At 33.6% G+C, this 23,751-nt stretch overlaps 2 protein-coding genes across 3 annotated transcripts; both read right to left on the bottom strand.

Annotated features, from left to right (window-relative positions):
* Positions 1-44: 44 nt before the first annotated feature.
* LOC123910530 lies at positions 45-5,482 on the bottom strand. Its single transcript, XM_045961674.1, has 8 exons — positions 4,661-5,482; positions 4,427-4,548; positions 4,251-4,317; positions 3,944-3,994; positions 2,936-2,988; positions 2,620-2,830; positions 1,326-1,496; positions 45-376 (listed from the first exon to the last, which is right to left on the bottom strand). The coding sequence occupies exons 1-8, from the start codon at positions 5,372-5,374 to the stop codon at positions 317-319; spliced, it is 1,449 nt and encodes a 482-aa protein (XP_045817630.1). The 5' UTR covers positions 5,375-5,482; the 3' UTR covers positions 45-316.
* An 890-nt stretch (positions 5,483-6,372) lies between these two features.
* On the bottom strand, positions 6,373-17,660 carry LOC123910528 (dynamin-2A-like). 2 transcript variants are annotated; one of them, XM_045961669.1, is made up of 22 exons: positions 17,154-17,660; positions 16,956-17,006; positions 16,746-16,866; positions 16,563-16,655; positions 16,323-16,384; positions 16,025-16,142; positions 15,301-15,643; positions 14,894-15,041; positions 14,188-14,289; positions 13,964-14,083; positions 13,739-13,822; positions 13,538-13,665; positions 11,945-12,029; positions 11,701-11,836; positions 10,802-10,878; positions 9,458-9,514; positions 8,859-9,006; positions 8,602-8,750; positions 8,185-8,298; positions 8,035-8,102; positions 7,240-7,415; positions 6,373-6,943 (listed from the first exon to the last, which is right to left on the bottom strand). In XM_045961669.1, exons 1-22 carry the CDS (start codon positions 17,283-17,285, stop codon positions 6,711-6,713), a joined length of 2,745 nt encoding a protein of 914 aa, XP_045817625.1. In that variant the 5' UTR covers positions 17,286-17,660; the 3' UTR covers positions 6,373-6,710. The 2 variants fall into 2 exon arrangements, with proteins under 2 accessions (XP_045817625.1, XP_045817626.1); XM_045961670.1 differs by having other exon boundaries at positions 6,805-6,943; positions 7,216-7,415; positions 17,154-17,602.
* Positions 17,661-23,751: the final 6,091 nt, after the last annotated feature.

Below are 23,751 nucleotides of genomic sequence, written 5' to 3'. Positions count from 1 at the left end.
ACACTTAATGGAGCTGTAGTATATCTAACTAACCAACAGTTGCATTTGAACCAAACGTCCAATGTATTAACCTCTATCTGATTCCTCACTAGGATCAAATACAGAATGAACTATATATCTCACTCTTTCTACCGTCTCCAATTTGGGCATAAAGGATGAAACAAGCCAACAACTATTCAACCGTACATAGCTTAACGTATCAAATGCCCATTCAACTGTACATTCATACCTAAAAAAATACAGCGTTTGCAAAATAAAAACCATTTACATATATTTACAAATTTCAATTAACCCTGCCAATATGCCTATATACTTTCTACAGGACACCTTCCTTGAAAGGACCAGAATCACGCAAGAGTTTCATAACGACCTTCACCTGTAGAGGCAAAAATGTCAAATTACCTCAATTGCCTTAGAATCGCATTAATATGGATGATAATAACATTGATAAAACCAAATGTCTGATTATGAAAATCATACGAAGAATGGGAACATGTTTTATTGAATGCCATAATGCATTATCGTGGTTACTTCAAATATTAAAAACATTTATACTCTGAAACCAAACAGGTACCATGTTTGCCTTTGAAAGTGAATGATCATTTATATTGTCTACAATCCTATAAAAGAACAAGTAAACTGGGACAAAACATAGCACACTAGAGACTTCTGCAGGCTCTGCATTTTCTGTGGAGGGTTATTTTGGTGAATGCAATTGAAAAGATAACTTTTGATCCAATGAGAAGTTAAAACTCTAAAAAAAACATGACAAGTTAAAATTACATCAAGATAAATCAGCCTAAAATCATAACTAGTATATAGTTCTAACTATATTTTAAGACTCCCACCTTTTACACAAACAAAACAACACATCATGGCACTCACTTTTCCTTTAACAAAACAACCCCCCAATTCTGTCTGCATAAATGGCAGAAATAAGCAAATGAAGGAAAGGACTAAAAAAATAATATACAGACCAGCCATATCTCAGACCATATTTGGCAAGGTCATTCACTACTCGGTTAGCTTCACAGAATATGTGAGATAGAGATAGCGAAATACCATCCCCAGTTTGACACAAGGATTGGATTAGAAGAACAAGGGAGTAGCAAGGATGGGTTGTCACACAAAACACTATCTCAGCTTGGCTTTAATGATTATGGATAATCCTGCTTTCTAGAATAAAACACCAACTAAATGTATTTTGCTGTAACATTTCACATAAATAGTAAATAACAAGTATTATATTGACAAAATGATTTACAAGTAAATCAGAACAAGAGTGAACTTAGAAAGATAAGGTAGAAATCATCGGTGCATCATACCTGAGAAGATTCACGAACTAAAAAATCTTCTATAACTTTCCTAAACTCTTCATCAATAAGGTAATGACAGCTATATGTTGTCACAGGAAGATATCCACGCTCAATCTTATGTTCACCCTGAGCTCCTGCTTCTACTGTTTTAAGATTGAGTTCAATTGCTGCTTCAATTGCCTGTGATGTCAAAACAAAACGTAAATATATTAAATGTTTCCCTGATTTTTTTTTCCCCTCAATATATGCAAAAGAGCAAAAAATTTGAGTTATTATCTTCTTTTTTTTTGTTCTTTTGATAGAAGAAAATTGTATCAACGAGACAAAGAAAAGGCACATGAATGGGTAAAATATTCTCTTAAATCTAATCAAATAAAAGAAAATATATATTTTCTTGTTGCCATCATAAACACTGTGAAACCAATTGCAAAATTGAAGTGAAAAAAGAGCTTGGGAGAGAACAAAGCTCGATAAATAAAAACGGGGAAACTTAGATAGCTATAAGCAAGTAAAGAAGAGGATATAGGAGAAAAAAACTTTCATCCAAACAATAGGTGGAGGAGGGGCCAAAAAGGTTGAAGAGAAGCCTTTGCACCCTCCCGACAACTCCCTAAAAATGGATTTCATTTCGACCAAACAGTAGGCGGAACTTGGAAGGGGGACCAAATTAGAGGCAAAAAAGTAACCACTTGCACAGTTGCACCCCGACCCCCTTAAAAACAGACATTATGGTAGTTTACTAGTGTTTGGATGACAAGTTAAAATAAGATAAAGCATAACATACGGGTTCTGTTTTGTAATTGATACATATTAAAAAGAGTTTTGCTATTTGTTTTGCACGAAATCAGTACGAAAGATTAGATTATATAGTAAATAGGCCTTTGACAGAAATCACAGGGTCATGGGTTATAGTAAAACTACCACTTTTAAAAAGGGAAACATGTTATTTTTTTGGTTTCATGCAAGTATCTCTTATTTCGTACTGAACAGTTTTTCCCTGTTAAAAATACAACAAAATGATAAGGTAAAAAATGTGGTATATTTTAGTTCCTCCTCTTAGTGGAACCGAAGACAATAGAACAAATATCTTCTTTGTTTTGCTCTGCTCATGTGCCAAACACTGTCTATAAGCTGACACCCACAGTGAAGCCAAAAGGAAAAATCTATTCTATAAATAATTTAGATGGGGTAAATATCTGATGAAAAACAATAGCATTATTCTCCAACCATAAAACTAAAACCTGGAAAAAATGAAAATATTTATCCAACAATATTGAGGGGAAAGATAACGAGCAGTGTGAACCTGGTAATAACATGCTTCAAAATGCAAAAATGGATAATAAGTTTGTGGCTGACAACCCCATAGGCGCCCAAACAAAGTATCTCCTCCGATGAGATTCAAGGCACCTGCAACTAGTTCATCCCCGTCTTCAGCAACAATAAGTAGTACCTGATCTCCCATTCTTGATCCCATCTCATGAAAAAACTCCCTTGTTAGGTGAGGAGTACCCCATCTGTCAATAGACCAGCAAACATACTAAATATATATACTAGCACTCCTCCCATGGCATCAAATAAATTTCTTATTACAATACGGTGGTTCAATTAGCATAACATACTTGTTATCAGTTGTGTTCCTGTAAAAGGTGTAGAAGGAATCCCAGTGCTTTGCCTTCCAATACAAAAACGTAACATGTAAGTAATTAGAAAGCAAATTAATTAAAAAAAAAAAAAAACAAATAGAATGCATCAAAACCTAAGGGCCTGTTTGGTGGTTTTATTTCACAGTTTCCTATGCAAATTTCTAAAAATAAGATACAAAGTGAAAACAATGTGGTATTTTTATAATTAAAAGTAAAAGCAAGAAATGCAAAAAAAAAATAAAAAAATTCACAAACCATACATGTCCTAAAGTTTTCGGAATAAAATAATTCATCGCAGACTTTTAAAGGACTAAGAACAGCTGTCAGACAGGTAAAAATCAGGAAGAACATTATATAGAGAGAATGCTCTGATTAATATACCTTCCAAACAATTTTAACTACATGATATGGAGACACTAGTAAAAGCAATATGATTAAACCATTTCAAGATAAAGATTGGTAATATCCTTAATGATTGTTTGGTGTTACTTGACAATATTGTTCACACTTCAGATGTTTAATGGTTTGATTAAGATTTTTTTTTTCTATCTACGTAGTTTGAGGTTTCTTCAGATGTTTGGACATATAACCTCTACTCAGCACATAAGCTGCAATCCACCCTTAGTTTGACTTTGACTACTAACTTATGATGATGAAAAATATGCTACCATGATATCAGAAAATTTTGTGATAGGAAAAAGTGCACTGTAATTCTGATATATCCTATCTAGTGTAAAATTTTATTCTCATAGGCAGTATAGAGTATAGACAAACAAAGAGCTACGAAAATTCATACAAATTTTCCATCCTACTATAAGACTGCTGGAAGATGTGATAAATTGGCCTTAGGTTCAACATAAGCTTACTAATATATCTAACAGACAAAAAAGCACAATTTATCTAGTTAAACATCAATTTGAGACAAAGCACGCAGGTAGATAGTATGCACATAATCTTATTAAGAATGGGCATGATGCAAAATACCTTTATTTCATAACCGCGGAGCCGTTTCATTACCAAGTTCTGAGCTGCAACCTGCAGATAAAGATATGACATGATTTATGTGGATAAAAGTATCAGGTAAACTAGATTGGTAGCACTGAAAATCCAGTATCAATATTTGCATATGGTGGTGGACACAGAGAAAAGAAAACATATTTGCAATAGAATGAAAGTAAACAAAAAGAGTATTGAGAAATAGAAAAAACTCAGTCTATGAGCAGCTGAAGAAAGGGATAGATGTGAATAATAAATGGTATTTTGAATGAATGAATAGCAACAAACAAACAACCTTTTTGCGCTCTTGACGTATCTTTTTTCTTTTATTATGCTTCATGTCCATCAAGAAATGATCAAAACTGCGATTGAATGAAAGGAGGTAAGTGACAGACATACATACAATGTTGTTTGTTATAATTAATTAATGAATGAATGAATGTAGGAATGAGTGAGTGAGTGACTACTGACTCTTTGTAGTTGCGGTTGGTCCAGTGATACTGCATTCCAATCCTGGGGAGGAAACCTTTTTGAGAGAATTTGTGCCACTCGTTTTGAGAGGGGAAAGTGACATGTAAAGATGAAAGCTGAGACTGTATGGTGAAGAGAAAGAGGAAATGATGAGATTGAAATAAATGTGGACAAGAAAGAAAGAAAGAGAGAATTAATTAAGGAATACAAGGAAACAACAATAATATACTATACCATGGCAGTGAGATCCTTCATTGCAGATATAATAAAGTCAAAAACATGATGTTTGAAAGATGTATTACGAATTAAGATCCTTGGACCAGTGACTGGGGTGAAGGGGACACATGATTGTAACTTTGGGTAATAAGCAGAAGATCCATAATTATAATAAGCATTTGCCCATGAATGATCAAAAACAAATTCACCATATGAATGGGTCTTAAGATACAGAGGTACAACACCCACAACGATATTTGACTCATCATCCTTAACAATCATGTGGTGTGGGGTCCATCCATTTTCCTTGACAGCAGAAGATGAAATCTCTAAAGATAATAGAAAAGCGTGAGAGAGGAATGGATTCAACTTGTCAGCTCCACCGGTAGCATCCACAGCACATGCATCCCATTCGCTAGATGGAATATCTGATATTGAAGATACAAAAGAAATACTTATCACTTTCTTCTTTGTCGACTCCGACTCTGACTCTGTCGTCGTCGTCGTCACACTGAAACTGAATTCTTGCTGGTGCGATGACCATGATGAAATGCTATTATTCCGTTTCTTCTCGTTATTAGCTCCCCAAAACAATGAACAAATTATTCTTCTTCTATTTCTATTTCTATTTCTATAATAATAATAACACGGAGAAGAAGAAGAATATGATGATTTGAATTTGCGAGCCTCAATAAACGGCAATGAGGAGCACTTCACTCCCACTGCTGCCATTCCGGATACTACTTTGCCTGCCCGCCACGTTGCATATTTATGTACAAACAAATCATTCCTCCTTGGATTAGATTAGATTAGATTGGATTGCCTTCTTCCTTCATTCATCAATTACCAATTATTATTATTTTTTTTTAATTTCTTTTCAACATTAACTACTTTTGCGCCTCCTAAAATTCCTAAGAGATCCTCATTTACATATGAAATTAACATTCCTATCGGATCTCTCATTTGTTGTGTGTGAATTTATAATGACTTTAACATGTCATGTATTTACCAAAAAAAATTATATAAAAAAAATGTCCCAAGGAGAGTAGTAAATAGAGCTAGTCCAATTATTAGAACGAAGAAGACAAATTGATTTTCTTTAGAAGCAATAAGAAGAGTGAGCTACAAGTTACCTTGTTGACAAAACCTTCTACTAGAGCACCGCTATGGTCTCTTAATTAGAAAGAGTACACATTTCATTTTTATTTATTTTTTGGTACAATAGAGGGGCAAAGCCCCAACAAATTTCATTTTTATTTAATAAAAAAAAAACACAAACAATAAAAATATGTAAGAGTACCAATTAAATACTCTACAAAGCAGTGCAAATACAGTCTAAGTCTACGCTTTTTGCTCAAAAAATACAAATACATGCATGAATACTTCCAAACAAGTTGGGATCCTAAAGTTCAATATTCAGACTATAACTATTAGGTCATCTCGATTTTATACATGATGTTCACGAGATATTCTCATATTCCTTATTCCCCCCTTAGTCCCTCAGATTTCCCCCTGATTCGCACAGCTCAATACATGCAAAATCATTTTTAGGATTCCGGCGGTCTCTCCATATCCCGAGGAGGCACAAGGCAGGCTTATACTTACATATTTCTCAATCAATGACATCAATCCAATTGTGAACTTCAACCATTAATACCACAGTTTTTTCTCTTATATTTAACCAGGAACAATCTAGTGCTTAAAAAAGGTCCAGGAAAAACATAAAGCACTCATGATAAATGTGCATTGATATAAAATGCTGATATGCTAATGCTGATAATCACATTGGATACAAAACAATTACATCTGTAAGAGGGGGAAAAAAATCAGGGAGACACTATCATCTCCCCCAACAATGCCCCCCACATACACAGTAAGGGAATAAAATTGGATACATACTGTGTATGACCTTCAGATAACTGCGCTAACAATACTTATCTACAAACCTATAACATTCCGAGTAAATCACTTCAAAAAGGATGTGGAAGTCTTGTTATATGCAGAAAAAACTGAAAGTGTCCATCTGAGGAGAATGCATAGTTGTGGTTAAAATCATATGTAGCTTTATCTAATATCTTGAACTAGATTGTGGAGGAGCAGGAGGCAACCGATTTGGTGTCCGGCGACTGCTAGAATTTGATCCTGAGCTCAGATCGCCATTTTGGGATGGATCACTGTAACGTCTACTGTGACCACCAGAACCATACCTGGATAGTGAGTCACTTGGACCATTGCCAGCAGCATCAAATGCAGACCTCCAATCATCACCCGATGTTGGTCCAGAGCTGCGTGGGCTGCTTTCTGTATTAATTTGTTTGTCAAAATCATATAAAAAATAATATATAATAAATAACAGTCTATAGACTAGACTGATGCATATGCAGATTCTGTGCAACAAACATAACAAGTTTGCAATCAAGTACTAAATATTTTCAACCACTTTTATGTTCCTGACTATGAAAATGAAATTTATAAACCATCATCACCGTCATCATATTCTTTCTTCCCAAATAAATAACATGCCAGCTAAGCTTTCATGTATAAACTGTATGTTAGAAATTCCAAGAATGCACCTCAAGCAAATTTGTAGATAGTACCTGCTGCACTCCCTCTATCAGACCAATTGGACGCGGCAGCCGCTCTGTTGTCATGGACACTTAGCTGCCTAGTAAGTTTTGAAAGAAGGGAAGATTGTTTCTGAGCACGCTCCCTTCTACGCTTGACATTTTGATCCTCCTGGAGCAGTTCCTCAATTTTTGCTGAGCTTACAGCGCTGCCAAACACAGCATGAAAAAGAAAAAATTGCACAATTAAATGTTTCATTCCTATAAAATGAATATCTCAGAGATTAAGTATTACCATTTTATGGAAAAAAAAACATTATTAGACAGAAAAGGGGGAAGTACAGCTAGGGAAGGGATAAGGTCACAAACAAGAAATCCTATTTAACAGAAATATATCGATAAAAATAAATTACAAAAAAAAAAACTTTTTTTAAGGAATACCGCAAATCTAGAGTCTGATGACTACATAACAAAAATGTCAACTCAATTATGATAACCATGATCAAAAACATCGTACAAGGACGCCAAGTTTATAATCTACTGCCCAGAACAAGTTTAGGGTTCACAAGAAGCATCCTTAAAGATGGAAGCATATCGCTCCGACCAAATAAACTGAGCAACTACATAAACTACTCACTTAGCCTTGTTACATCTAACCGGAGTCTTTTACTACTCTCTTTCTACTGAACAAAAAAAATGCAAAAGGACAATAATGTTTGAGTTAAAGGAGGGAAGCTGAGAAGGATGCCAGTCTACCAAATAATATTCATTAAGAAAAAATGCACTTGAAAGTCATCAGACAGTCAGGCAAGAAGAGACAGCACTAACCTGATGGAACTGTATAACTGGTTAAGCATGTCTTCTTTAGCTTTCTCTACTTGGCAAAGAACAACTGCCTGCTCACCCAAAACTAACTGATCTCACGAACAACACCAAATCTGAACAGAAGAATTATGGAAGTCAATAAAATTAACTCACTTTTGGAACATTGGCAGCAAGGCTGTTGAGAACAGCTTCAACATAACCACGCACTTCCTGAGACATCCATCTCAGCTCTTCCTCTGGATCAGCAGGTTTTCTAGCCATAGTATCCTAAAAAGATTTAGCAGCATGAATAAATTGTTATGAAAATTGGTTCATGATTGTAACTTTTGAAAAAACCAAAAGCAATAGGTAAAGGATTCTATTCATGTTCCAAGACATCATAATTCATTTCAAAATATCTTCACCATAAGGAGAAAGTAAAGTGAAAGGGTATTCAATAAATGAATCTCAAACAAACAAATAGATATGTATGAATCATTGATAAGGGAAGAAAACAAAATTCACGTGTATAATTGGCCACTGTTAAATGAATCACATAAAAGAGAACAAACATGTAAAATCATTACTTACAAGGGAACCATCAGAAAGACTTTGTCGCATTGGAAAGCTAGGTTCACCAATTGCTTGACCCCCTTTAGCCTGGGCAACATTTCTCAGCTTGTTGATCCACTCAACCTTATCTGCCATGCTCTCCGCCTTCAACAAAACTGTACTTTGAGCTGCAAAATGCATGTTTCAACATTGATACATGCTAAGCATGGTTCATATATGGTAATGGATTTGAGAGATACGGAAGAATAAGCACAAATTAGAACACGGGTAACTACCTTTCATAACAGTCTTATAAGGGACCTTGCTTGTTATCTTGAAAACGAGGTTAGATGCTTTTCCAGAATCGGGTCCATTGGACTTTTTATCCTTGGAACTCTTTGCAGCGGCTTCATCCTCATCAGAAATCTCATCAATATTGCATTCCTGATTAGACAATAGTGATTAATCCAATCAACAAATCTTAGGGAAACAATACAATAAATTTATACCATAGTACCATAGATATAAAAGCTAAAAAGTAGAATACACAAAATTAAAGACAATTTAATAACTAATAATCAAAGCTCATTGTTACCAATATTCAATCCCAATATAAAGCAAATAGGTTTTAGTTTTAGAGTGAAAGTGAAACAACCAAAAAGTCTAAAAAAACATAGGGAACAGCTATAAGTTGAAGGAGCATCACAGTAGCGGTAGCTACAACCGATATTTGACCGTACAGCAACTACTAAAAAATGCAGCGTAGCACCTAGAGGCCACCATGCCATGCAATGCCGCTATAGCAGCTGCTATTGACAACAGAGATTCTTAATTCTCTCAAAAACAGGATATTACAGTTCATAAGCATTCTAACAAAAAAATAAGAAATTCATACCTCCAATGTAATTACTCCTCGAAAATGTCTCTCTTCTTGTTTTTTGGTATATCCAAGCTGGCAAAAAATAAAGCAGTTAAACCATCAAAATTCAGAAAGCATTATTCATGGCCACCCATCAAATCAGTCCATATGATATAGGGTGCCTAGAAAGAGTTATTCACTGCCTATTTTTATGGTGTGGGTAACTATTTTTCACGAACCTTGCCTTAACCCATGCAAAAAAGTTATTAAAATATCTGCACATAAAAAACTATGGGAAAATAAATTCAAGATCCATGTCCTTGGAGATCTTTCGTTTATAAAAAAATTAACTTAAAATGGTTAAAGACCCTATTATTTGATATAATAAACTAATCACAATCTTCCATCTAAAAGCTTAAGCTTTAGTAACATGGGAGTAAAGCCCCTATGAGCAATTGGTTAAGAGTTTAATCCTTGTCACCCTGGTTCTCATTAATTAAAAAGTTCAATTTATATTTATCAGTTATTATTTTTCTTTATTAATCTTGATAAATTTCCTTAGTTAAATCATTTCCTAATATCCCATTTACTGAAAAATAATCTGCTGTATATAAATATCTATAGTCATTCTCTAAACAATATACAATAGTCCAATATCAATCTCAATCCCAATTCAAGTAAATAACAGAGCTCTAAAGTCACATCCCATGGGCAGGACAAAATCCCAAATGTCCCAAAACAGAAACCCTGTCCATGCAGTTGTCCTGTCATCAAGCTGTGTGCCAGCACTAAACCTGGACATTGTCGACCTAGCCCCGACCAGAACGCCTTACCATTGAACTACTTACACGCGCAAAAACAGAATCAAAACTCATTGAGCTTCAGGTTCACTCTTCCAGGCCTCCAATCGTCACATCACTTGCCATTGATATTCAATATGTCATTTCCTAATTTCAAATTTTTTGAGAGATTCTCTCTTGTATATGTATATAAATATAAATATGTACAGTATCATTGACTATTCATTATAAAATAATTTAATATCAATCTCAGTCCCAATTTCAGGTGGGCATATCAGAGATATAATACCAATAAAAGTTTTCACCAACTCAGCTTTTACGAGAGTTTGTTCTTTACAAACCTTAAAAGTGATGGAGAGCCGAAGAAAGAAATTACGCTAAGAATCCATAAAAAGCCATCTACCATCCATACCCCAACCGAATTCACAAAATATCATCTTCAGTTTCAACAGAGTTCTTATACCATAAAACACTTTTGTGCAGTTACAAGGCTTCTATGTTGGGTGGTTAAGTGCCTGAACTGGACTGTCCTGAATTATGTCAATCCACAATAAAAAACCTAATATGATAATTTACTAACCTTGCCACTCTTTTCATTTAGAACAAACCACCGCTTACTCCAACCACTACCTTTGCCGCTTTTTTTAAACAGATATCCTGCATTTAGAGATTAAAGAAATTAAATCAAAATACTAAGCTTGATACTAAAAAAAATGACTCCATACTTAAAATGGATATGAGAAAGAAAAAAAAAACAAAAGGCAGGTCCAGAAAGAAAGGGAAGGTGTAGAAACAGTCATGATCCTCAGATCAAACGAATATCCTACTGCAATGATAATGGAAATTAAATTAAGAGCTTAATATATATTGATATCCATCGATAACAGCTAGGTGGAGATACATGGATCAAACAGAGAGAGAGAGAGAGAGAGAGAATGATTTTGGGTATCTGAACAAAATTGTATTGATTGATTTTGCTAGTGTACAGATTTGATGAGAGTGGGGTCAGGGGTATTTCTGGCAAACTAAAAATTTGGAGGAATTAGACATTGAATTCTAACCAAGCTTAACTGCCTTAACAGAAAGTCAGTTAAGCTTTCCATTTTACATAATAGACTGTATTCTGTCAAGACATTATTGGAAATTACAGCAAGGGAATCCTATTTTTGTTTTATATTTGTTTAGAAACAGAAGATTATGCATCATCAAATTAGTGACTGGACTATTAGCCATTACTGAGATGTGCTAAACGTATTAGCAAATATTCAATGATTGCAAGAGGTATCAAGCAAATGAAGGTAACTGTTATCAAAAAGGCGAATACTGAAGCTCCAGATCTAGATAAGAAAATTGATATTAATAAAATACTATGAAAAGTAAGCCACATACTTAATAATGGGACACAACAGACTGAATGGGGATACCATACCACAATGAAGTTAGACCTAGAAAACAAATTTTAGGATGAATGCTAAAAACCTGCTGTAATCTCCCCATCGGGACCCGCAACCTTCAAGCCAGATACCTCTGGTGTATCCTTGTCTTGCTGACTGGATTTCTCTTTCATTGATTTTAAGTTGCCTCCACTCTGTTGACCTGTTTGGGGACTAGTTGCCTATAAAAGGAAACAGAACAAGCATCTCGTACATAAAAAGCCAAAATTTAAACACGTATTTGTGTTACAAACTCAAGCCAACAATTTTCAATGTAAATTATCCCACACCCTGTTTAGAATTGACTGTTCTGCATCAACTGCCTTTTTGGATGACCGGTTCTTTAGCTCATCTTCTCGGCGTTGCCTTTCCATTCTAATGAAATTAGTTGACAGTGTTAAAGTATATTAAATTAATATATAGACAGCTGCACTTAAACAGTTAAGATTTTAGTGAGTTTGAAATAATAGTCAACAAATTCATTCAAGATTTTGATAATAGTAAAGGATTTTAAGCCATTAACTATTCTATGTATTCACTACTTCCCTTCGCTTTATAACAACCGACCAACATGGTTTGGTTTCCTATTAACAGAGAATGTGACGAATACCAAAGTGCCCATTCAACACAGCAATTGCTTTATACAAAAACCCAATGTCAATTTGATAGCAACTCAAATAAAAGAAACACAATGTTCATGAATGAATGATTAAGAATAGGAGAGAGATCTCTCCTCCAAAGGTTTCCCCCTCATAAAGGATTTCTCCTTTTATGCACAACAACCAAATTCGCAAAATGAATCCATTTACTAATTTTTCCTATTTATTTAATTAAGCTTCCTCTAACTATTTAAATCTCCTAAATAGTTATCCCCAACAATGCATATTATTATGTTCAAGAAAAAAAAATATTCATCCCGCTGCTAAAGAGAAATGCTAGCTGGAAAGTTTGAGGACTTATCGGTTCCAAAAAATAATTTCTTTTTTTAGTCAAAAAAATAAAAAATTCTTTTTTTCATTTTCTGTTTTCAACTTTAACTACAAATCTGTCACATCATTTCCTGTTTCAGGTATATTTGTAAAACTAGACAATAATTTGTACAAATTACAAAACAAAAAAGTTTTCACTATTTCCGTTACAAATTTTTACAAACAGGAAACAAAGTGAAATTAAGGTGGCAGTTTTGTAATTAAAAGTGAAAAACACGGGTGGTTTAGGAAATAAATCACATAGGTACAACAATCTGGAGGCTGGGAAGTTGAGCATATTTGGTTTAAGACATTATTTTTCATGTTCTGTCCACTTGATTTGCAAAGTTGCTCCTGTTTTCACCTCATTTCATATTTTCTAATATTTGCACACGGTTTATTTGTTTTGACCGTTCCTCTACGAATATTTGAAAAAAGGAAACATAATAAAAATAGGTTGTAACCTTGAAATTAAAAGTAAGTGCAGAAAACGTTTTCTAAAACCAAACATGCCAACTAAACAAGATTTATCATGATAATTGATAAGACCTTCAATCTTATTTTCGCCGCCTTTCTTATGATACGCAGATTTAAACAACTTTAACTAACCAAGGAGACAGCTAATAATAGATGCATATACTCAGGAAGATTTCAATCAAGTAAGCTCACAGAACGAACCTACTACAGAAACTCAATATTCAGAGTCCCATACATTTACTTATTTGTTATCATTAAAATATCTAATCATAAGCATCCTAGTGGTTCTAGAAGTCATATACCGATATGAAATCAATGGTAGTGATTCTAATGAGTTTCAAATTCAATTTCAGAGTCACACATATGACTCCCATAAATGACATTACGATTCCAAAATTCATACATAAAGATGCAACAAGAGTCATGTGTTAAGCATACCGCCTCTGCACTAGACGAATAAAATGTTGGGGTGGAACAAATGCACGCTCCATATCAACTAGTGCAACCACCATTTTCTTGGATTCATTTTTAAATGACTCCAAGGCAGAACTTGCAATTGCCACAATCTGAAAATGTAACAAATGAGCTAAATAATTTCTAAAAACAGGCCAAGTTAAATATAAATTACGGCGACCATACCTCTCTCTTGAAAGGAGGATATCTTCCAAGACCAGGTGTAGCATTTGCAGCAGCTGAAACTAGATCCACAAGCACACGGTGTACCTAATTTGGTAGTTGTCAAAACAATTTCTTATAAAGAAATAACACTACTTATCAGTATCCAAATTATATTTTGTGCTATCCATTTGTGGCTCAGAGACCTTAGTATGAAACAAAAAAAAAAAAACACATTTAGAATCATACCTCATCGACACACAGGCGTGATGGCTCCTTTGCCAGTTCAAGAACGCCTTTTATTAAGGACCTCAGACCTTTCTCTGGAGAGATAAGATAAGGTTGATATCCATCTGCTTCTAAGACAATCTGACATAAGCCAAAACAGAAATATAAGAAACAAGCATCTCAACAGAATGTGATGAATTAAATTCCACCTAACCAATATGACAACTTTAATGAAGAAAATTTACCCTCTTGACATTGTTTATGTCAAAGTGTCTGTCAATAGGAAGTTGCTTGATCCTGTTAGGAAAATTCCCTTCAAAACTGGCAACCACTTTCCAACCATTACCCTGCAAGGAAATGAAGAAATAAAATAGATCTACAAAATTAGATCTACAGGGGAAAAGATTACAGAAACAAATGGCAGGCCTGGTATCAGCTTAAACAGTTCAAACATTTGAATCATTTTCGGAGCCAGTTTGATAAGTTTCTGACACATATCTATGCTGTTCCATTGTGGTTTATCTATAGAATTCCATATTCAGCACTTTCAACGAATGTTAGGTGCATCACAGGTCACTGGAACAGTTCGTGTTGATTAGCAATGCTTTTGTGGTTTTGGTAGAAATAAAAAAGCTAAATTTATGAAACCTATGCTACAGTTTGGTGTATTTAGCTGGAGCAGAGCTCTTGTAATTTTAAGGAATCCTTGCACACCACTTGATTAGGGATAAGATTAAGATTCAAGTGTTTGTTTTCTGTTATATTATTTTGCTTTGGAGGATTCTGCATCCTTTAACTCTTCATCCTTCTTATGCTTGAAAAGTCTTGCTTTTATCTATAATCTATAATTAAATAATAAAACGGACCAACTCACGGCATAGATTACACTGTGCCAAAATATATGCACCTTTGCCGCTGACCATGTAAAAATAAATGATAAAATCTACTGACCTCGCCTCCAGTGAGATGTTGAAGAAACTTTTCCTCAAATTCACGACATAACTCCAGGCCTAGAGCTCTTGTACCTTCAGAAGTACTAACCATTTGTTCACCGAGCTTCACTAATTCTTCTTGAACAATTTGAGACTTTCCCTGAAGGCTGCAGCATTTTAAATGAAGGATTATTATGGTTTGTAAGATCGTTTAAACACCCTCACACAAAAAACCTGGCTAATATCTTTTTTATAGCAAACATTATGTGTGAATATCGAAGACAGAGAACATGCAGTTGATATAAAAAACTGAATCCCCTTTGATGTTGGCAATGTGCTTGCTGCTGCAACATCAGTGGAAAAGGAGCAAGTGTAACCCTCGACAACAAACAACAATAAATAATAAGCTAGCCAAAAAATAAATACCCAGTGAGGAGTGTTGGAAGCCGCAGCTTCATACGATTGCGGATTTGTGCAGCAAGAGACTCAACCAAAGCAATTCTACCAAGCTTGCTTTGAGGGGCTCCGGTCAGTATGGATTTCAAACTTTCAGTTTCAGCGCGCCAGGCAGTTTCCAACGAGCTCTCAGGTGCACCACTCCCAGACTGTGCAGAAGCTATAGAAACAGACTGGCCTATCAAAGCAACCCACGGAATATCAGAGGTTTTTGGTGGTCCCTGGTTCAATAGGAGTGCCTGCACAGCTGCAAGGGCTTTTGGTTCTGCGGCTGCCTGATCGATTTTACTGATAACACCAACTGTTCTGGTGGCTACAGTTAAAAAGGCACACTTAAAAAGTTAAACAAACTGGTACTAAAGGGATATGAAAGGAATTTCTGAAGTTATATGTTTTTTTAATGTCAAAGACCAAAACTCCCAAAAGCTATAAGTTTTTGGGTGAAGGATTGTGAATGGCTTCATATCCTAACACAATTTTATTCAAATGCCCTTTCAGTTTTAATGGTACAAAATGCATGCACTCTTCTTGTGCAGAAATTCAACTTTATTTAGAGAAAACAAAAAGAGAGGGTTGCAAGCATTAATTCAAACTCCTAACAACTAGGCCATTCAGACTACGTTTTATACCTCTAACAAATAGCTAAATTTTTTGGGAGGGGGAATGAAGGCCGAAACAAAATCTAAAAGCTTACATTCAGCATCATATTCCTTTGCTACTCTAAGGGCTCGTGATGATGAAATTTCTTGTGCCTGAGCCGCAGGAACTACCACCAGTAAAATAGCGTCATTGTGCTCAACATATTCACTGATCTAAAATGATAAAAAAGAAGAAATCAAAGTTCTGTAGAAGAAAGTACGTAAAAAATAACAGTAGATCTAAGAAAAAGTTAAAATCCCACACACCATCCACCATAAATTAAGAGTGGAGATGGTATCAGTATTAATTGATACTTAAAAAGTGAGGAGAAGAAAAGTTTTATACATACTCACCATTTTGTCATCAACTATCCGCTGGTCCAATCCAGGCAAATCAATTAACTTCAACGGCGGTGCTGCAGAATTTCAGAACAGAAGAGTAGAATAAATAAGTGTGGTGATGGTGATGTCAATGCAAGCATGTTGCAGGTCCAATCCCACCGGGAAGGGGACAAAAACCTGAATAGTGGCTATTTATTATTGTATGTGATGCATAAAGGAAGCGTGAAACACATAATGTGATAAAGGACTTACCAGTACCGGTACGAAGTTTTAGATAAATTTCATCACTTCTCTTACCAGAGGAACCTTTGCTGAGTCTATCCTGTAGAGAATGTCGGAGGCCACCTAGAAGGCGGGGAGGGAGGGAGTAAGACAATCTAAGCAGAAAGGATATAGAAAGAAGAAAGGAAAGAGGTAAGCATTGTTGTTTCTTACTTGCAGAAACCTGCTGAGATTTATTATCCATTTGGAGGATGATAGACTTGGTGGTTAAAGATGTGTCTCTATTCAATTCAATGCTAATGGGAGCCCTGGTAGCGCCATTTTCACCTGTTGGCTGAAGCAATTAAGTTAGTTAGTTAGTTAATTAGTTAGTGTGATTAAAGATGAAATAGAAGATTAGAGATAAAATAGAAGAAATAATACCAAAACAGGATGTCCAATGAGGCTATTCAATGCAGCAGATTTTCCAGCACCCTGCAGCAGGAAGAAGGATCCACCGTCACAGTGTATTATTGTATTGGATCCACCACCACCACCGCCGCCACATTTGAAATGAGATGAATGGATGATGATGATGATGTAAGAATACATAAATAAAAGGATCGGAAAAAAGAAACATACGATATTGCCGAGGCCAACGACGTTGAGGAAAGTAGAAGTGCGCCTGGAGTCTTCAATGTCTTCATCGGCGAGGAGGGCGGAAGCTTGTCGCATGGATTCGGAGAGCTGAACCAATTCCTCGATTGCCTCCATCGGATGGATCTGAACGGATTTAGGTTTCCGGCAACAGATTTGATTGATTTCGAGATGATGCGCTTCTTTCTTCACCCGTCGACAGACCCTCCTCCAACCAAATCCAAATTAAATTTGATTGCTTGCTTGCTTGCACCTGTTATTATTATTATTATGATTATGATTATGATGATTATGATTATATGATTATGGTATGCTTAATTGTTTAATAATAATTGCCAGTGCTATGCTGAACCCCCAACTCTCTCTCTCTTTCACGCGATTGCTAACTGCTTTGTATTGTCAAAAAAAAAAACTTTTCATTTCAATTTTTTCTTCTTACGACTTGCATCCCTCTATTTCGCGCTTTCTACCTCCCTCAGCGTTATCGTTATCAATTATCACAAAATTCACTTTTTTTATAGGCATCAAATTACACCGGTGTAGTATTTGAGTAATGTTATACCGCTCAGTAATGCTTCAATAAATACAAATTTTACAAAATTCACCGTTTGATTGAAAGTTTATATCATTTAGATCATCCATGTTCAATTTTACAAAAATCTAAAATCGTTTGATATGTTATTGAGACCGACCAAATTATTATTAATATTATTATTATTATTATTAAAATTAACCTAGGTTTCGCATGATATAGGTTTAACGATGTTACAGGATAGAATAAGATGAAAATTATTACTATTTTGCTTCCTGTTCTACGCTATTAGGAGATAGATTATTTCTCTTATCTTCATCCTTGAGACTATATAGTGACCCTATAAATATAAAATAATTATAAACTCGATTCTCAAATAAAAATTTAATTAGTCAATGATCATGAAGTGCTATACATTTCTCATTCTACATCAGTTACAGATTTTCTCTCTATCTCCCTCCCTCTGTATTTTTATATCTTTCTCACATGATAATTTTCATTTTTTTTAATAATATTTATTTTCGTATGTTTTTTTTTTTCTTCTTTTGAATGTTGTCTACTTCATTTTTCATTCTATATTATTTTGAATAGTGTATATATTTTTCTTTTAATTGTTTATGAGATTGATTTTATTTAAATTACTTGAGTTTGAAAATATGATATATGTTTAAGGATATTACAGAGGCATATCATTCAACAAAACTAAGAGATTTTTTCTCCCCTCGCCCCCTGTCTCATCTCTATCTCTCTTTTAGGAGTCTCTAAGGACTCCATCAATAAAAAAATAATTGTATATTTTATATTATTTTTCAAATGAATATTAAGATACTTTGATCATTGTACCACAAAGAAACAATCTTCGCGCGTGAACGTCAAATAAAAAAATTTATGTATGGATCTTCACTCACATTGATAAATTAGCATTCCTATAATGGTTTGAACGAAGGTTTATGGAAAGCTTAAAATTTGAATTATAAAAAAAAATCCATAGATTATAAAAAATTAAAATTATATTAAATTATTTTAGGTTTCCCATAGATTTCATCAGCAGGATGTAATCTAGTGAAAGTGCGATGGACACATAATATGGAAAAATTCCCGTAGTCAAAATTCAAATTTTAATTAGTCAATATGTATTTATAATAGTGAAGTGGGAAATGTTTCTCATTTCCTATTATATACCACTTAGAGATTCTCTCTCTATTTCTATCTCTTTATCATCTTTGTTACATGACTTTATAGAGACTCCATCAACAGAAAAAAAAATTATTAATTATATTTTTTTTTTACGAATATCAATAAAATTCTCATGCTCAGTTATCACTATATTCTACTTACACTTTTTATCATGGGGGGTCACTTTTCATCGTGTTAAATAAAATATGAATAATGAAATATGAAAATTTGAAATATGAAAATGTGGATAACCCCCTCAGTCGATATTCAAATTTAATTAGTAAATGTGTATATTTAAGAGTCGGGTGGGAAAAGCTCATCGTTTTCCATTTTACATCATTGAGACTCCCTATTTCTATCTCTCTTCCGTAGCCCGTAGGACACTATAGTTGTTCAATGAACAAAAAATAACTGTTAATTTTTTATTATTTTTTAATGAATATCATTAAAATTCTAATGATTAGTTATCACTATCATCTACAAACATTTTTCTTCATGTAGATCACTTTTCGTAGAACATATATATCCAACCATGGGGAGCATTTTCCTAATGAACATAATTTTTTCTTTAAAATAAAATAAAATGTATTTACGTATAACATATAACTTTGTATAAGCTTAGTTGTTAATATAACATAGAGCATAACTTATATATATATCCAACCATCGAACAAAAAGTGAGATACAAAGATATTTTTTTTAGGGATACAAAGATTTTTTTTTTCCTTTTTTTTAATCTTTTTTTATAAGATTTTTTTTTAGAAGATATATATTTTTAAATAATGGATTAGAGAATATTCAATTGAAAGTTATTTTTTTAGAGAATATTCAATTGAATGCCATATTTTCTAATATTTGATGAGTCCAAGTTGGACCAATACAAGTCCATGATATACGGACCCTATGCTTAAGATTAGTGCATGCGTATCGGGGGAGATACTTAAATTATTTCCATGAAAAAGCAAACTCTAAGCCGATGGTTTTTAAATCAGTTGGTTTGTTTAGAATTTCAAAACTTACTAGAACTTTCACCCATGCACCGCATGAGTCTAATTAGGTGTAATATGTAACAATAAAAAAGAAAATACAAAAATTCTAAGAGCATTTTCAATAAGAGTAGTATAGGAATTTCATGGACTAATTATTCTATATTTGTTTATGTGCTTATTTTATATTTTATATATTTTTTAAATAAATTTGGAACCACATCATTTTGTTTACTTATTAAAAAAAATTGCTGATAACTAAAGGTTAAAAAATTGATGATAATTAAAGGTTAAAAAAAAATTAAAGACATAATCAAGAACATAAACTTAAGTAGACATCCATAAATAAATAAAAATTGTGATTAATTCTGCCGTTCAAATTTATTGAAAACGGGGTTAACATATTAGGATTCCTAAATTCTTTCATAATTGAAGCACATGTTTTAGCGGTTGAAAGATTTTATTGTAAGTAAGGGATGCAGGTTCGATGACAAATCTGTATTTTTTTTTAATATAAAGCTGCAATAAAAAGAAAGAGAAAATGAGAGGGGAAAAAATTTGGTTTAGGGTTAGCTTATGTTAGCAAGCTTATAATATAAGAGATTATTGGTTTTTAATTGTTTAAATTGTGCAATGAAAATTGATGGTGCTTAATTGTCGTATGAAATCTTTCCTATGAAAGTTGATGGAGCTTAACACTTTGTGGACATAATTTACATCATAATTGGTCTGCTAGTGCATATTGTATCAATTGATCATTGGTTAATATTAAATCTGCAATGTTAAAATCAAAATAATGAATGTGATTAGTGATATGACTATGGTTGTGTTTGGTTGTATTGCAAAAAAAAAAATTGATTTAGCAGAATTGAGTTTGATAATAACTTTTCAAATTACACGTGATAATAACTTTCCAAATCTCACATGATAATTATTCTCTAAATTTATGATCCGGGAGAAAAAAAATCATTGATCAGGAAAGACATAAAAATATTTTGTGATGAATAATATAGTCAACAATAATTTTGATATGATGGTGCTTATCAATTATTGCACATAATTTTAAGCACAATTGGTATACTTGCCATAGTGGTTGAAAATATTGTCTTGCATTGAAGGTTTGTGGGTTCAAATCCTAGTCAAGACAAAATTGTATTATTTTTTAATAAAAATTGCAAGATAAAATGGAGGGAAAACATGAAAACAAATTAGGGTTTAGAGTTTGCTTGTGTATACAAGCTTATAATATAAAAGATAATTTAGTGGGAGTTTTTGGAGAGTTTTGATAAGATGATAATACACTTCACATCTAAAGTGGAAGGCGGTGTTTGGAAAAATGTAATTGAATTGATGACATAAGAGAGTTATCATGAAAGGGGTTTATATGAGTGATAATGTAGTAAACTTCTTGCTATATAGAACACATGTAGTATAGGGGAATATATTACTGCTCTCTCCTCTACGCATCAAAATATTATTGTTGTGACTAACATGGATTCACAACATTATGGATGTGTTTGCATGCATTTTATTGTGATTAGAAAGGTAAAAACTTAAGAAGTGATATTAGTAAGGGAGTGGTAGCATAAAATTAAATTACTTGGCTATAGAGGAAAGATTGACAACAAACTGGTGAAATTTAACACCAATGGCGAGTTCGTAGAATGACTTTAGGTGTTTAAAATTTGGAAAGTTAGACAACTATTTCAATAGTTATGCAACAATATATATGTCCTGCTATTTCTTTTATGTAGAAAAATGAAAAAGAAAGTCAATGGTGTTAGAGATATTTCCAAAATATATAAACTTGGAAATAAAACATTGTATTACTGGATATAATGATTAAGGTTGAGAAATATATCAGAACTATTAAATATGGCTTAGTGGCTGCGTGCGTAATCCATTGAACTGTTAAAGGTTACACACACATGCCAATAGACTAGACCAACAGTTACTGATATATTTTGAATTGTAACCGCTAATAACGGTTATTTGGGAGAAGTTATTCTCTTGATCAAATCATGGTTATCTCTCTATAAATAGAGAAAGTTGGAAACAGTAAACATAAGAAAACTGACATAATCAAACCAAATTCTCTCCCACTTACATTTTCTTCTAAATCATCCTTCACTTCATTAATGCATGAGTGAATTGTTGGAATCATATTTTTGTAAAATGTTATCAAAGATATGCTTGTTGTGTTAGTGCAAACCACTACAAGGTGATCAAAGTATCCTGCAGGGTATTCGCCGTACATCCCAATTGCATCCAATACACATTATTGGTGGGGGCGAATAGAACCTAAAGGTTAGTGTGAAAACACGCTTTGAATCTCTACGTGCATCCATCATCGACATCTTCTTTGTTCAAGTGTTGCAGCATCTTCCCCAACAAAAAATCTCCAACAATCTTTAGGTTCTATTCGCCCCCACCAATAATGTGTATTGAATGCAATTGGGATGTACGGCGAATACCCTGCAGGATACTTTGATCACCTTGTAGTGGATGCACGTAAAGATTCAAAGCGTGTTTTCACACTAACCTTTAGGTTCTATTCGCCCCCACCAATAATGTGTATTGGATGCAATTGGGATGTACGGCGAATACCCTGCAGGATACTTTGATCACCTTGTAGTGGTTTGCACTAACACAACAAGCATATCTTTGATAACATTTTACAAAAATATGATTCCAACAATTCACTCATGCATTAATGAAGTGAAGGATGATTTAGAAGAAAATGTAAGTGGGAGAAAATTTGGTTTGATTATGTCAGTTTTCTTATGTTTACTGTTTCCAACTTTCTCTATTTATAGAGAGATAACCATGATTTGATCAAGAGAATAACTTCTCCCAAATAACCGTTATTAGCGGTTACAATTCAAAATATATCAGTAACTGTTGGTCTAGTCTATTGGCATGTGTGTGTAACCTTTAACAGTTCAATGGATTACGCACGCAGCCACTAAGCCATATTTAATAGTTCTGATATATTTCTCAACCTTAATCATTATATCCAGTAATACAATGTTTTATTTCCAAGTTTATATATTTTGGAAATATCTCTAACAAATGGAAGGTTGAAGGTGATTAGTGGTGTGTAGATGGGCAGGTGATTGGCCTTGTGATTTTCCCTAATTTACCCTCTACTAATTATTGCCTTTGATTCTTCTAATTCTTTTAACTTATCTTTTTTATGTCATTAATGAAGGACAATTGTGTAATGTCATACATAATTTCTCTTTCCCATATAAAAATGATTACACTTGTTAATCCCTGTGAAATAGCCAAAGCGTCTTATAATTTGGGACGACGGAAGTAATTGGTAAGACACTAAGACTAATACTATGCCGCGCTGCTTTGTAGTTCATTGAGATATCCTATAGAAAATTAAACGGTGGGTGATACTTAACGTAGATAGCATCCGTTTTGGTCTTTAAGTACACCTCAACATGTCACATGTTCCAAAAAATGGTACATAAGGTTTTTTTGAAAAGTTAACGCCAAAATATGATGTCCGAGGACCAATTTGACTAAAGAAATGCAGAGTCAGAGATGACTTTGTGTTTTAGACTGAATCGGGAATTAGAGTGACAACGAATAATACTTTTAGGGACAAAAATGCTAGATTGCTCATTGTTGTTATTTTTTTATTGTGATATCATGAAATCTTAAAAACTTATTTAATTTAAGTTGTTTATAAAAAAAATTAATAATAATAATAAAAAAAAACATGTTCATTTGCTTATAAGTAAGATTTTACTTGTGTTCATCAAACCAAGCCTTTTAAAAATATTGAAAAAACATATTAAACTCTAATCATAAAAGCTAATCAAGAAATTAATCAAATTTATACCATAAAATAATGAAGGAAAAAAAAACTAAAAAT

The sequence above is a fragment of the Trifolium pratense genome, linkage group LG2, assembly GCF_020283565.1.
Source record: "Trifolium pratense cultivar HEN17-A07 linkage group LG2, ARS_RC_1.1, whole genome shotgun sequence".
Lineage (NCBI taxonomy): Eukaryota > Viridiplantae > Streptophyta > Magnoliopsida > Fabales > Fabaceae > Trifolium > Trifolium pratense.
This window is presented reverse-complemented; position numbering and strand designations above follow the sequence as displayed.

Excerpts from the sequence above, each read along its gene's own strand:
- LOC123910530 (XM_045961674.1), bottom strand. The coding sequence starts at position 5,374 with ATGGCAGCAGTGGGAGTGAAGTGCTCCTCATTGCCGTTTATTGAGGCT. Across the intron at positions 2,989-3,943 it reads TCCGCGGTTATGAAATAAAG|GCAAAGCACTGGGATTCCTT; the intron begins GTATTTTGCATC and ends TTGTATTGGAAG. Across the intron at positions 1,497-2,619 it reads TTGAAGCATGTTATTACCAG|GCAATTGAAGCAGCAATTGA; the intron begins GTTCACACTGCT and ends TTGACATCACAG.
- LOC123910528 (XM_045961669.1), bottom strand. The coding sequence starts at position 17,285 with ATGGAGGCAATCGAGGAATTGGTTCAGCTCTCCGAATCCATGCGACAA. Across the intron at positions 14,290-14,893 it reads AACATCTCACTGGAGGCGAG|GGTAATGGTTGGAAAGTGGT; the intron begins GTCAGTAGATTT and ends ATTTCCTTGCAG. Across the intron at positions 9,007-9,457 it reads GAGGAGTAATTACATTGGAG|GAATGCAATATTGATGAGAT; the intron begins GTATGAATTTCT and ends TTGTCTAATCAG.